This window comes from Aegilops tauschii, chromosome 7 (genome assembly GCF_002575655.3).
Source record: "Aegilops tauschii subsp. strangulata cultivar AL8/78 chromosome 7, Aet v6.0, whole genome shotgun sequence".
Taxonomy (NCBI): domain Eukaryota; kingdom Viridiplantae; phylum Streptophyta; class Magnoliopsida; order Poales; family Poaceae; genus Aegilops; species Aegilops tauschii.
Window position 1 is genome coordinate 67663078 of NC_053041.3, and position 13935 is coordinate 67677012.

Below are 13935 nucleotides of genomic sequence, written 5' to 3' on the forward strand. Positions count from 1 at the left end.
ACGTAATGAGATTCTCCATGATTTTTCCCACGGGTGTGTAGGAGCTAATTATTTTTCCTCATGGTTTTGAGGGGTTTGGGTTGAATAAAGATCCACTCGAGGGTAAATCGATCGAATAGGCCGTGACTATTTCCGTGTGGATCCCCATGGTTTGGGCCTAAAACCACGCGGGGAGGGCGTATATACTGATCCTTGTAAAGGGAAATCAATTTTGCACGTGGGTGTTCGCCGAAAATGGCGCTTAGAGCATCTACAGCTAAACTGGCCCCTCAGACGTCCACGCACACGACCAGATGCGTCCGATGACACCTTAAATTTTCGTTCCCATATTCGGATATCTCAATTAGCAAACCGCAATTTCATGTTACACGTGCATCGTAAACTTCTAATACAACATGGATTAAGCTGGATCTCTTCCTCGCCGGAGTTGTCTGCCCCGTCATTGTCGTCCTTCTCCTCTTTGGGTGGCATTCCGGCTATGGCACAGACCGTCCGGGCTTGCTCTCGGGCGAGGGCATGCGTGTTCCTCATGTGTCGCTTACGGAAGATACAGACACAAATAGCTTCCTCTTCCGTGGCAGCGCGGCGCGCCGCCACATCAGCAACGAGACGGTCCTCGCGCTCCCGCCCTCTGCTTGTTACGATCGACACACTGGCCCCTATAACCTTCGTACTCCTTCGGACCAGAGAAGGGGCAGAAGACATACCTCGAGCGTCCAGCCTCGGCGTATCCGAACGCCCGTCAGTCCATACCTTCTCCTTCCTCTCCTTTTTTCCATCTCCTACTGATTTATTCTCCATTCTCTTCTTTCCTAGTTCATTGGCGGTGGTCTCCGATCGGAAGGAGAGGAGACGTGCGCCCCGTATCCAGCCTGCCACCCAAACCGTGCCAGGAAGTCGCCATCTCCATCTACACCGGGTCACCGAGCAGGTTATGGTCGCCCTCCTCCCTCCCGCACCCGCGCTGGTCGCGGACCTCCCAAGGCCACGGGTGAATTTCGGCCGTCGCACCGGGGCCTATCATTCCCCAGGTTTTTTTTTTCTTGTTAACATTCAATCTGTTTTTTGCGAAACAAATTCTAGCCCGTGTCTCCCATGAGTACAGGTTGTAGAAGTATTTTTTATACGCCATCACACAATAGTTTTTTTTTGTTTTGAGAAACAAATCACACGAAGTAAGGTTTGCGTGGATAGCTGGGCTTTGGATTGGAGACTCAGCAAAGCCATAGGCTGTTTTTTTCTTAAAAAGAAATTGACAGTGGGCCGGGCTTGTCCAGGCCAGGATTTGCACTTTTCTCCTCCGCAGCAGTCTCTCTCCACTGCAGTGAGAGGAAGGAGCATCGGCGCCGCCGCCGACCTCAATCGGCTCCGTCGGCGGCAGCCACCCTCGAATCGAGGTCAGTCGGCCCCTTCTCCTTGCTCCCCTTTTCCATCTCGTACTGATTTCTTCTGCTTTCTCTTCCTCCCTAGCTTGTTGGCGGCGGTGTCTGATCGGAAGGAGAGGGGAACAACCTGTCATCCCCCTCTGCACCGTGTCACCGGCCAGGTAATGGTCTCCCTCCTCCCTCCCTCCCGCGCCCGCCCATCCCCGCCTCCCTCAGCTGCCCCTCCGGATCCCTCCCTCCCTCCGGCCCCTCTCCACGACGCCGCCGCGCCTGTCTGCCGCTTCTCCTTCGGATCCCGCGCCTCCGTCGTCCTGATCCGCGCGCCTCCGCCTCCTTCACCCACCCACCGCCGACGGCGACGCCCTCCGCTGCTCCACTCAGGGCTCCCGCGCCCTTCATCCGCGCGAGGGCGGGTCCGCTCTTCCCCGGCATCAGCAGATCTTCACCAGCGACAGCGAGGTGAGCTCCTGACCCCTCCTTCTCCTCGACTCCCAGCTCATGTCCGGCTCAGTTTTGATAAGTAACAGCAGGTTTGTATTAATTGCCTGTGATATCGTTGTATGACTTTGGGTGTGAAATCCATTGACAACACTTGTAATTTTTTTGGCCCCTTCTAGCTGGTTCAGTGTTTTGTAATGCCGAAGAATCTTACGATCGTTCTATATTTGGCATATCATTGCGCTGTGACATTTGTGCTATTTAAATCTGTATCGGCTTTAAATATTTGCAAAGTTCCCTTGTGCGTTTTTTTACTATTTGAATACGTTGAGTACTTATATTTGCAAAGTGACCTTGCAACCTTGTCTGTCCAACACCAATGGAAACATCCTCTCAAATAAAACACCAATGGAAACATGGGTATGCTTGTTCATTGAGCAAAACTCTGTAAAATATGCCGGCCGAATGTTTTGCCAAATTCCAAATGTATTAGTGGAGTGGAGGTTTTTGATTTATGACTGCTGGAGGGTTGCTGAACTGGCCGTTAGTCTGCCCCTGTTCGTAGAAGGTAGGAAAAATGCGCCTTTTGGCTTTTGCTGTTCTAAATCCTGAAGATTGCTGAGGCTGAACAATTTTTTAAAACTTTTATGGATGTCCATTTTACAATAACTAATCAGTAAGATTTGTTAGCTTGTAGGATTGACTCTATTGTAGGACGGAATCACTAGTTTATGGCACCGCTTGGCACAACAGTTAAGCATGGCGACTCTTATTACTCCCTCCGTCCCATAATATAAGAGCGTTTTTGACACTACACTAGTGTTAAAAACGCTCTTATATTATGGGACGGAGGGAGTATATGTTAAAGAGAGCCCACATCCGAGCATCACCCGCACCTTGTCGCCTTGAAGGTTCCAGATCCATGCTGCTGTTCACAAGGATTTGATATTTCTTCATAACTATAGGCAGTTTAGTAGTCCAGCCGAACAGATAGTAAAATTTAAAGTGGTGATCTAACATAGGATGCCAGTCCGAAAACCCCAGTTTTGTTATAAGACCTCTTCCAATGCAAAGGTTAGATGAGGTGCTAAGCATATTAAATGCCTTAGCAACTCAAGTCCCCAATGCGTAGGTGCTAAGCTTCCTGCATTTAATTGGTTGTAGGAATTGTGCTTCCACCTAGCTACACGTGCTTAGCACCGTTTCTTTCTGGGGTTACCATACTACTCTCTCTTCTTAACTAGCATGCCACATCAGATTTTTTGCTTAGTTGGCAATCTTAGCACCTGTACAAGGTGGAGCCTTGGGAGGGACCTAATTTATACTCCCTCCGTTTTTGTGTACAAGGCCAATTAAATAGCACAGTTAATTGTGTGGAAAACCTCTCATGTTCCGGGCTAATTAAACATTTTGCATGTGGTGCCTCTTTCTCTATGGCTGCATGCAACATTTTCATTAATAAGCACCATCGTACGAGGCAAAAACTTGTATAGATGCAAATTGTATTTTTGATAGTGGCATTGTATTTAAAAACGGAGAGAGTAGTATTTTTATCAAACATTAAATATGGTGGGAAAATTGGTTATTTGTTGTAAAGTTCAGTTTGTAGAACCTCGGTGTCATATTGTGATTGAAAAAGGGCGTACACAGTGCTGAAAACTCCCACACAAGGTGTGCTCTGGGGAAGGCAATTTCTGGACGCGTTACTCTTGCATAATAATTCTGCAAGGAGGCTGTTTCGAACCCAGGACCTCCAGGCCACAAGCAGAGAGACTCTACCCACTGCGCCACGCCCGGCCTTCTGTCATACTTGTGATTGACTGCTAATAAGTTGTTTTGATATTGCTTTAGATCAGAGTTTGATACTGTTTAATGTACTAAACATTTCATTTCTGTTTACATAGTTGCTGAAGTTCAAATTGGGCAATGGATCTGGACACAGAGAATCGTCTAGCTTCATTACTCCTTGAAGAAGCACGGAGATTACAGTTAGAGGCTGACAGGGAAGGTGTTCATGCATATCTGCGAAAGCCCAATGTTAGGCATCGTCCAAACTCCCGTTTCCTCACAGCCACAGTTCGTGGAGTTCAACAAGGTTAGCATCATGTTTCTTTTACATTATCCTTGCCTCCTGGTGTTGATTACCTGAGCAAAGCAGCTGTAATCATGTTTTTTTACTGAAGAAAATGTTTTTTTATGTCCTTGAAACCTTCTCATTAGGAGAATTCATCCAAAACTAATCACAATTGAACGCAGTTACAATTTGGCAATCATGTAGGCACCTCTTTAAATTGCTTCCTCTAACTCGGGGTGGTTCACTAAATAAGCATTAATGACTACTTTATAAGTATTTTTGAACCGAAAGTGTCAATCGGTGCGCGAGCACAGATGCTCCGCTTATCTCGCATGTTGTTCTCTCCTAGATTCGTGAAGGTTCTGGTACTGCAGCTTGTATAAAAATCGGTATTTCTCCTTCACTGTTGATCTGGCCCACACTGATCGCTGAGTTATTGTGCCGGATACTCACAGATGTCTTCTGGCCCAGATGCCATTTCACGATGTGGGCAATCTGCACCTTTCTCCATCGTCCTGAGCAGACCCATTAACACATTCCATCCCAGAAACTTCCATAAAAAAATCCCAGAAACAACTTCACTTCTACCAGCAAGCTTTCCCCTTCAAGATTCTTCTCCTAACTATACGGTACCAAGCACAGACCGCCCCCCCCTCCCCAGCCCCAACTCACTCCCTAATCCTCGATCGTCCTCTCTGCTGCCAACAAAATCCTCCCGCTGATTTCTTGCCGGGACAAGGTCCCTTCGTCTCTTGCACCCGGATCTACAAGTGCGTCAAGAAAGATCCCTTGCCACAGATCTATATGTAATGAGTCAATTATAGCCTAAATCCAGTCCCTGCTAACCTTATCAGTACATGCACTCCACAGACTGGTCTCTGTGGATTTTCAGATGGCCTGAAGGCTACGTCGCCGAGCTGGAATGCCATCCCGTCGCCCAGCAAGACCAAGCTCAGCAGCCTCCGGTAGGTGCACATCAAGCTGCACCTTTGAACTGCTTCGCCTCTCCAACCTCCTGGTTCGCAAAGGAAAAGTTGAGGAACCCTCTCCGTCCGTACTAACCAGAAAGCTGTTTTTCTGTTCCATGCACTAGATTAAAGCAAACGTTACGAGCTGTGGCTCATCACCAGAGTCTCCAATGGAAGTAACGATGACTCTCACGCCCACGGATGTCTGCCGTTTTCCTGCCCCACAGAATATGACACCAGCATACGTATGCCAGACAAAAGCACATTTAATACCACTCAGTATTTCCCAGGTAAAAGAACTGGAGCAGATCATGAGACAACATTCAGTGGCGCAGATATAGTATGTGCTCGGAGTAGAAACCTCACGTCCTTTTTTTGAACTCACATTGCTCATTATATCGTGAAATCGAATCATTTAACTTTCTCATGCGATTTTATTATTAAATTGACACTTGATTGTTCCCCCTGCAGCAAACCGTGTTGTGGAGGTTGATGAAATGTGGCGTGCCAGGGAGATGGAACTTGAACTTGAGTCTAAGCTGAAAAGAAGAAATAAAGAGCGTGGTGACTCTAGAGGGGAGAAACGCAAAGGTGACTCGAGAAATATGAGTTCCAGCTCAAAGATTGAAGAGGGAACTGCTTATAATAGTTCTTACTCAGACCAGGGGGGTGGTCTAGGGGACGATGAAGTTGAAAAGTTTCTGCATTCAAGGTTAGTTTAAATGTCTACTAGTTTCTTCATAGAACAAGCGGGCAATATATTGGTTGACACCTGCCAGATAACTAAGAATTTCCCTGCTTATGTCAAACTGTTGATGCAAATTATCTACAGTATTATAGTCGTAGTATCACATTATTCTGTTGAGATTGCCATATCCTATTAGGTGATGTTTTTCAAGGGGAGTGTTATGTTTAACTTGCGCACATTTGCATCTGTTACATATTTTCAGTTTTATTGACAAAATATGTAATTTGGTGCTATGTCAGGGTAAAGCGAGGAAGAGGTGCCGTTGGCTCTAGGATGGATGAACCTGGTCCATACCTAAAGGCTTCATCGCATTGTCGAGACAAAGAACCTAGCCCGGATATACGTTTGGAAGAAAAATGGGAACGCCGAGTGCAAGGTCCGGAGAGGCCACTGTTTTTGAGATCCATGTCTCCTGATGATTGTTGGCATAAGGAAACATTGGATGATAAGCCATCCAGCTCTTCTGAACCACACAGGAAGAAGGAAAATAAAAAGGAGAGGAAATCGGAGAAAAAAGAGAGAAAGGAGAGAAAAGATGAGAAGAAATCCAAGCATCGGCACCGCCACCACCATCACAAAAGCGGAAGAAGGGAGTGATGTGCCCTATTACTGAACTACAATATGTACACAGGAAAGGGTTCTGTTACTGAAAGATGCTGCTGCCTGCTGCTGTTACTTGTTCACTAGATACCTGTGTTGTAACTCAAACTCCGCCAGTGCGCACAAGGGGATACGGTTGGTACCGTGCCCTGTGTTAAACATGATCGTATTATGTGTTGCTCGAGTTGAACTTTCTTTGCTTAATTATAATATGATTGACATCCAATGAAGGTGATCGTTTTCGCTTCTGTGACATGATCAAAGGTCCACATCTGCAGCGAGCTACTCCCTCTGTTTCAAATTACTTGACCCATATTTATCTAGACACGAATGTATGTAGACACTAAACAAGTATAGATAGATCCGTATTTAGATAAATTCAAGTCAACTAATTTGGAACAGGGGAGTAGTACTGAACCATGAATATCTGTTGGTTATTCAGCGGCCACGTGGACACCGATGTCCTTGTCCACCTCGCCAACATGTCAATGAATCTACCTGTGCTGACCCTCCTACTGCATCGATTCTAGTAGTACGTTACTTCATTGACATGCATGCATGAATCTATCTGTGCTGTGCTGAGTACCTCTCGTAAATCGTAATCGCCTGCCTGCAGTGCGCCTTTGCTGAGGAGCCTCTGTGTCTCAGGCTGGCCTTACATCCCTGAGAAAGAACTCATCACGGAGATCATCAGGAAGCTTCCTCTGCTGGAGCGCTTGTGCCGTGGAGCGGCGATTTCCAGGAAGAGCTCCTTCTCGCCCTCCTCGACCACTGCCCACGCCTCCAGCTGCTCGATGCCAGAAAATCTTGGCCCATGTTTTGTGTCTCGAAAGCGCCTATTAGCGGAAGGATACAGAGCTGCACCATCAAAGACATCTGGCTGCCGGGAATAGTCCATTGCCCCCAGAGACCGAGCTTGAACTGCTCATGTAGTGGTGACACTATACTTTACTTTTCTTGGGTTAAATTAAATTATAAAGTGAGTTTATTTAGGGCCTGGAAGAATCGGTTTCCAGTAAACCTCAGAAATCTTACATCTCTTTCGATTAATTTCCGTGCAAAATCATTTGAACAAAATTTTGAATTCTTTAACTTCCAAACCAAGTTTGTTGAATTCAAGCAAATTTTGTCTACACCAGCCAATTCCGGCCAGTATTTTCTCTACCGGGAGGGGCCGGTAATCTGGTAACTGGTTGGTTATGAAAAATTCTGACTGGAATTGAGAGCCTTATTTTTTTTACTACTTAGAGGTTAATTAGTAGGGTTAGCAAAACTGTAATTAGTAATCTAGACCTGTTACCGAAACCCCACTTCCACATGTGCTCGGCAATGCTACTTTTTTTAGGGAAGGCAATGCCACATTTTTTAAATAAACAGAAAAATCGATATGTTTTTAAGAAATAGAATCATCCAACTTTTCTAGATGTCTATTTTGAAAAAGGAAATCGAGCAATGGGTGTTGGCAAAATAGGAAAAAAGGGGCTGACTACTGAACGTCTCTGAACATTTCCAGCTGGTTGCTCCAACAGGCAACGAGCACACAACCAGCATAAAAGCAGACCAAAAGACTTGTCAAAAGAACAGTATTACAGCGCACCCCAGGAACAGCATTCGCGTGCCCTTCCTATTCCAGCCGATGGTTCTGAAAACCTCACTTGAAAAGCACATGTACAATTTGGCTCCCCAATTGATCGCTGCCTGGTTTTGGCCCTTCACCTCTAAAATAGACCAGAGGGATATTAATATTCCACCAGCAGGTTAGTTATATAGACTGGGTTGTGAGCCTACATTGCAAAATACCACCACAATTGTGCCAAAGTTTATCAAAAACCCATCAAAATACTAAAGTTTGAAAAACACCGATTTTTTTACTAGAAACACTAACTGCTTGGTTGACTGTGTTTTGACGCAAACGCAAAAACCGACAGGCGGGCTCCGCTCTCAGAGCCGACGTGGCAGGGGGTCACGGGCCGCATGAACGGCCATTAGACGGCACGACTTGATCTAGCCATTCATTCGTGCCATGGGCACCAGGGACAACATGTTATCTCCCTATTAGAGTCCATATATTAATAGCATCGCATATTAATATGAGATACTCGTACGTTTCTATTTTCAAAGTACTATGAGACAATATGTTAATTGCTTGCTGATATTGGACAGGTTATAATTGCATTTTTCAGGATACCTGATAATTTAATCACTGCCTGTTTCAACAGAACCATTGCTATTTTGACACTTCCAACAAAAAAAGGACGGCGATTTACGGCACGCACGCACGCAGCCATATGATTGCTCTATTGAAAAGCGGTTATATGATTAGAGCTTAATTAGAGCATGCATGCAACTTTTGACACAGAGTGCATGCCTCACCCACCGCACCTCTTATGCTTTTCGTTTTGACTTGTAAATTTAAATATACTATATCTTTTGAATCAGTAGTCCAATTTATATTTTGTTTACATATTCACGTTCCTTTTGACAAGGGCGTTGAAATAAGATCAAGTCCAAATATGTTTTGACTTTATTTAAAATTCTAAATAAGATTCAAATTTTAAGATAAAATAAAAAATACAATCATGCCAAAAGCTAGCATTAGCATGCATGGACCTCCGGTCATTAGTGCATCAATCTTAAAGCAAATGGGCGGGCTTAACCCTGACACGCATGCCCGTCCGAATTTCCATGCTAACAAAGTGTTGTGTAGCGTCACCTCAAAATAAAATAAAATTGTGTAGCTACAAAATGAGCGACAATTCCCCCCCCCCCTCACATCAACATAAAGCTGACATCCTGCGAGAGTTTTTCATCACACTCATCGGCTCTACTGTCACCACGACTTGACCTTTTGATCTCGCTTCGATCTATCCTCACCCTGTACCTGGCCTTCACGCCCTTGACGCGCAATTCACCGAAGATGAGATCAAAATGGCCTTTTTTTCAAATGAACCCACAAGCAAGCCCTGGCCCCGATGGTTTCGGCCCCTCCTTCTATAAATCCTTCTGGCCCTCTATCAAACAGGCAATCCTCTCCCTTTTCACACAATTTCACCAAGGTGTGGCAGACACGGAGCGCCTAAACCGTGCCCACATTGCTCTCCTTTCAAAATCTGCCTCCCCAACATCACCTGACGCCTTCAGACCAATATCTTTGCAAAACTGCCCAGTGAAAGCTATTGCCAAGGTCCTAACTTCACGTCTCAAACCTTTCATCCCTCATCTCGTCCATGGTAATCAGACTGGTTTCATTACCGGAAGGAACATTGCCGAAAACTATGTCTTTGCAGCAGATCTTATCAGCACTTGTCACTCTTGCAAACGACCAACCATGATCTTCAAACTTGACTTCAGGAAGGCCTTCGATTCAGTTGCTTGGAACGCCCTAGACAAAATTCTGGCTGTCCATGGTTTCTCCCAAACTTTTCGTAATTGGATTCAAAATATTCTCCATACTGGCAAGACTGCCATCCTCCTAAACGGCACTCCAGGTCGCTGGATTCCATGTAAGAATGGTCTGCGCCAGGGAGACCCGGCCTCCCCCTACCCCTTCTTAATTGTCGTCCATCTGCTCCAGCAACTTATCCTCCAGAACTCCGATCCCGATCTCCACCACCCCATCTTTACCCACCTGCCCCCTACCATTCTCCAATACCACTAGTAGAAAAAGGGCCATTTGTCCTGGTTCGTAAGGCCCATTTGTCCCAGTTTTTGAACCGGGACTAAAGTGTCGTTACTAATGCCCTAGGCCTTTAGTCCCGGTTCTTACATGAACCGGGACAAATGGGCCTCCACGTGGCCGGTGCTGCGAGCCCAGTCAGGAGGGCCTTTAGTCCCGGTTGGTGGCACCAACCGGAACCAATAGGCATCCACGCGTCAGCAACTGACAGGAGCTGAGGTTTTTGTTTTTTTCTGAAAGGGGGTGGTTTAGGGGGTAATTTAGGGTGTGTTAGCTAACTAACAGAGAGAAGTGTCCTCTCTGATTCCATGCTTGATTTACCAATGCTACTGCTATGCCTAAACATGGATTAGATTAAAGTGAAGGCAACATGTGGTGCATGTCGAAAGTAATACTAATCCTAACTTGATCAAGTTTGGATTAGTACTACTTTCGACATGCACCACATGCATGTTGCCTTCACTTCAATCCAATCCATGTTCATTTTACCCACTGATATATAATAACTCTTCATGCCCGCATCATGCATCATCATAATAATAAGTCATACTAATCATCATCATACAACTTCTACTCGTTATTAATAACAAGTCATACGATCATCATCCTCATAGTCATCGAACCAACCCTACTCAATTGTTCTAGGCACATGATCATCAGTATTAGGTAGGACCTAAATACCCTATTTAAGGTAAAATAGCATAAAACAATATAGACCCTGACTCTCCATTATGGATAATGGAGATCATCATGTCTCCAATTCTTGCGCATCGCTTCCTTTTACTTCCAAGAACCTCCTTACGAATGTCCATACATTTTTTCCATTCCTTGATTTTCATGTCTCCACTTCTTTTAGAAATCCGGATGGACAGTTGAGGTTCGTAGGATGACCTGGCTGTATGTTCAAAACATCAAGGCGACCACTCTGATACATCAGATGAGGCACACAATCATTCGGGATTTCCTGTTGAAAAACATATAGTAATAACTTCGTAGTTAGCAATGTAGTAAAGTTTTAAAAGAATTTATGCAAAAGATGCACGAATGTCGTAATACTAAAAAATCTTACCATGGCATCTCCATGGATGTTACCGTAGTTCAACACGTGCACTAGTGGCACGTATTGACCATAATGTGGAGGAGTTTTACAATAGATATTGTAATTCTCAAGATCAGTACAAAATACGACCAGATGATTTTTCTCCTTATAAGTTAACTCAAAGCCATCGGTGTAGTAGGTTCTGTCTACCATGTTCCGCACACTCTTTGAACAATCAAAATAAGCTGTCAACTATTTTGAAATGAACAATATAAATTAGTTAATAACTATGTTTGAGAAACTCACATAGCGGTGGAATTGGAGGCGTATCAACAAGGACCCAAATGTCCATATTGTCTTGGTCGATGTCAGGATCACCAAGATCCAGGGTGACAAGCATACCCTCATCAAAATCATTCATCTTGCAAAATGCTTCCCAATTTTTGCAACCAAAATGGGTTACGCTCTCAGAATTATATAGATGTACTTCAAAATCCATATCATGATGGGTCCTTAGGTGAATTTTCTTTGTTTCCATACTTTCATGGTCTTCAAAACCCATCCTCTCGAAGACATAGCGTCTTGCATGGCATGGGATAAGCTAGTCGAATTGTAAAAGATGAAAATTACACGTTGAAATAGTTGAAGTCATGCTTAATTACGAAAAGATAACACTTGTCATCGTTACGTACCGTTTCAACATCGAAGGTCTTCTCCGGCTTAATGCTGAAGCGCCGACCTTCACCTAGGTGAGGCCTGTCGCACAGACCTCGGTCGTCGTGGCACCAGTCGCACTCCCCCGGGAGACTTTCGTCGTCCAAGTACGACATTTCCTATGTTCATAATTCAAATATTAAACTTCTACAATTAACTATATGTACTAAAAACCTAAATTAGATCATTATTATTCAACACGGGTTGACTATCGGTCTGTCGAGTCTTTTCTTGAAAACACTCAGCTCACGTGGTGTACATATTCGACCGTCGATGATGGTAGCTTCTCCTTTCATCCCCGAGTGCATTACACCAAGTTGTCTAGCACACGGGAATGAAGGAGAAGCTACCCCCACGACAACAATCGGGATTCTTCGTCCTCTCATATATATATATATATATATATATATATATATATATATATATATATATATATATATATATATATACATTCGTTCCCGAGTGCATTACACCAAATTGTCTAGCACACGTGAATGAAGGAGAAGCTACCCCCCCCCCCCCCCCCCGACAACAGTCGGGATTCTTCGTCCTCTCATATATGGTGGAGACTCGACAGACTTAAAGTCAACCCAAAATATCGTTTAATTATCTTTCTAAAAAAGGACATATCGTCCTCTCATATATAAGACTCATATTGACATGGAGATTTGGCTGGTCTCACCTCGAGGTCGGAGGGGGGTCGGTGACGGGGACGACGATGGGGATGATGGAGGGGCTCCTAGATTTCTGCAAAAACATAAACCCTATAAGCTATCAACTAATCAAATGCATACGCCTTGCATAGTGCTCTGCAATTTTAGCATTCAAAGTAGGAGTACTTTTCCAATTTGAGCATTCAATAAGCAAAACCAAATCGTAAAATAAAGTAGTATTCAAATTAGCATGCATTCAATTATAAGCAAAACTACATCATCTCTTGCGTTCGCACATCGTCCAATATTATCACTAATACACCTTGATACGTCTCCAACGTATCTATAATTTATGAAGTCTTCATTCTATTATATTATCAACCTTGGATGTTTTATATGCATTTATGTGCTATTTTATATGATTTTTGGGACTAACCTATTAACCTAGAGCCCAGTGCCAGTTTCTGTTTTCTCCTTGTTTTAGAGTATCGCAGAAAGGTAAAACCAAACGGAGTCCAATTGACCTGAAACTTGACGGAGCTTATTTTTGGACCAGAAGAAGGCCAAGGAGTCAAAGAGTTGGGCCAGAAGAGTCCCAGGCTGCCCACGAGGGTGGGTGGCGCGCCCACCCCCTAGGCGCGCCTCCCTGCCTCGTGGACAACCCGGAGACCCCCCTGACTTGTTTTCGACGCCAACACCTCTCATATATACCCAAACTTCCAGAAAGAAACCTAGATCGGAAGTTCCGCCGCCGCAATCCTCTGTAGCCACGAGAAATCAATCTAGGCCCTCTCCGGCACCCTGCCGGAGGGGGCCATCATCACCGGTGGCCATGGAGGAGTATCCCGGAGAGGCCATCATCGCCATGAAGGCCAAGGACCAGAGGGAGAAACTTTCCCCATCTAGGGGGAGGCCATGGAGGAGGAAGCACAAGGGAGAGAACCTCTCCTCCTCTCTCTTGGTGGCACCGGAGTGCCATCAAGAGGGGAATCATCGCCGCGGTGATCGTCCTCATCAACATCACCATCATCATCAGCATCCTCATCTCTTTTACGCGGTCCACTCTCCCGCACCCCGCTGTAATCCCTACTTGAAAATGGTGCTTTATGCCACATATTATGATCCAATGATGTGTTGCCATCCTATGATGTTTTGAGTAGATACCCTTTGTCTTTGGGTTGATTGATGATCTAGATTGGTACGAGTTGTATGTTTTATTTTGGTGCTGTCCTATGGTGCCCTCCGTGTCGCGCAAGCGTGAGGGATTCCCGCTGTAGGGTGTTGCAATACGTTCATGATTTGCTTATAGTGGGTTGGTGAGTGACTAAAACACAAACCCGAGTAAGGGGGTTGTTGCGTATGGGAATAAAGAGGACTTGATGCTTTAATGCTATGGTTGGGTTTTACCTTAATGATCTTTAGTAGTTGCGGATGCTTGCTAGAGTTCCAATCATAAGTGCATATGATCCAAGTAGAGAAAGTATGTTAGCTTATGCCTCTCCCTCATATGAAATTGCAATGACGACTACCGGTCTTGTTAATAATTGCCTAGGACAATTCCACACACCGATCCACCATTATTACACACTCGCTATTTATAATATTTAGTAATATATTCTAACTTTATGATAACAACACCT

General features: G+C 44.8%; 1 protein-coding gene across 1 annotated transcript; it reads left to right on the top strand.

The window, feature by feature from the left end:
- Positions 1-1261: 1261 nt before the first annotated feature.
- LOC109734988 (uncharacterized) lies at positions 1262-6443 on the top strand. Its single transcript, XM_020294175.4, has 5 exons — positions 1262-1397; positions 1471-1844; positions 3728-3918; positions 5337-5577; positions 5853-6443. The coding sequence occupies exons 3-5, from the start codon at positions 3750-3752 to the stop codon at positions 6208-6210; spliced, it is 768 nt and encodes a 255-aa protein (XP_020149764.1). The 5' UTR covers positions 1262-1397; positions 1471-1844; positions 3728-3749; the 3' UTR covers positions 6211-6443.
- The last annotated feature ends 7492 nt before the right edge of the window (positions 6444-13935 follow it).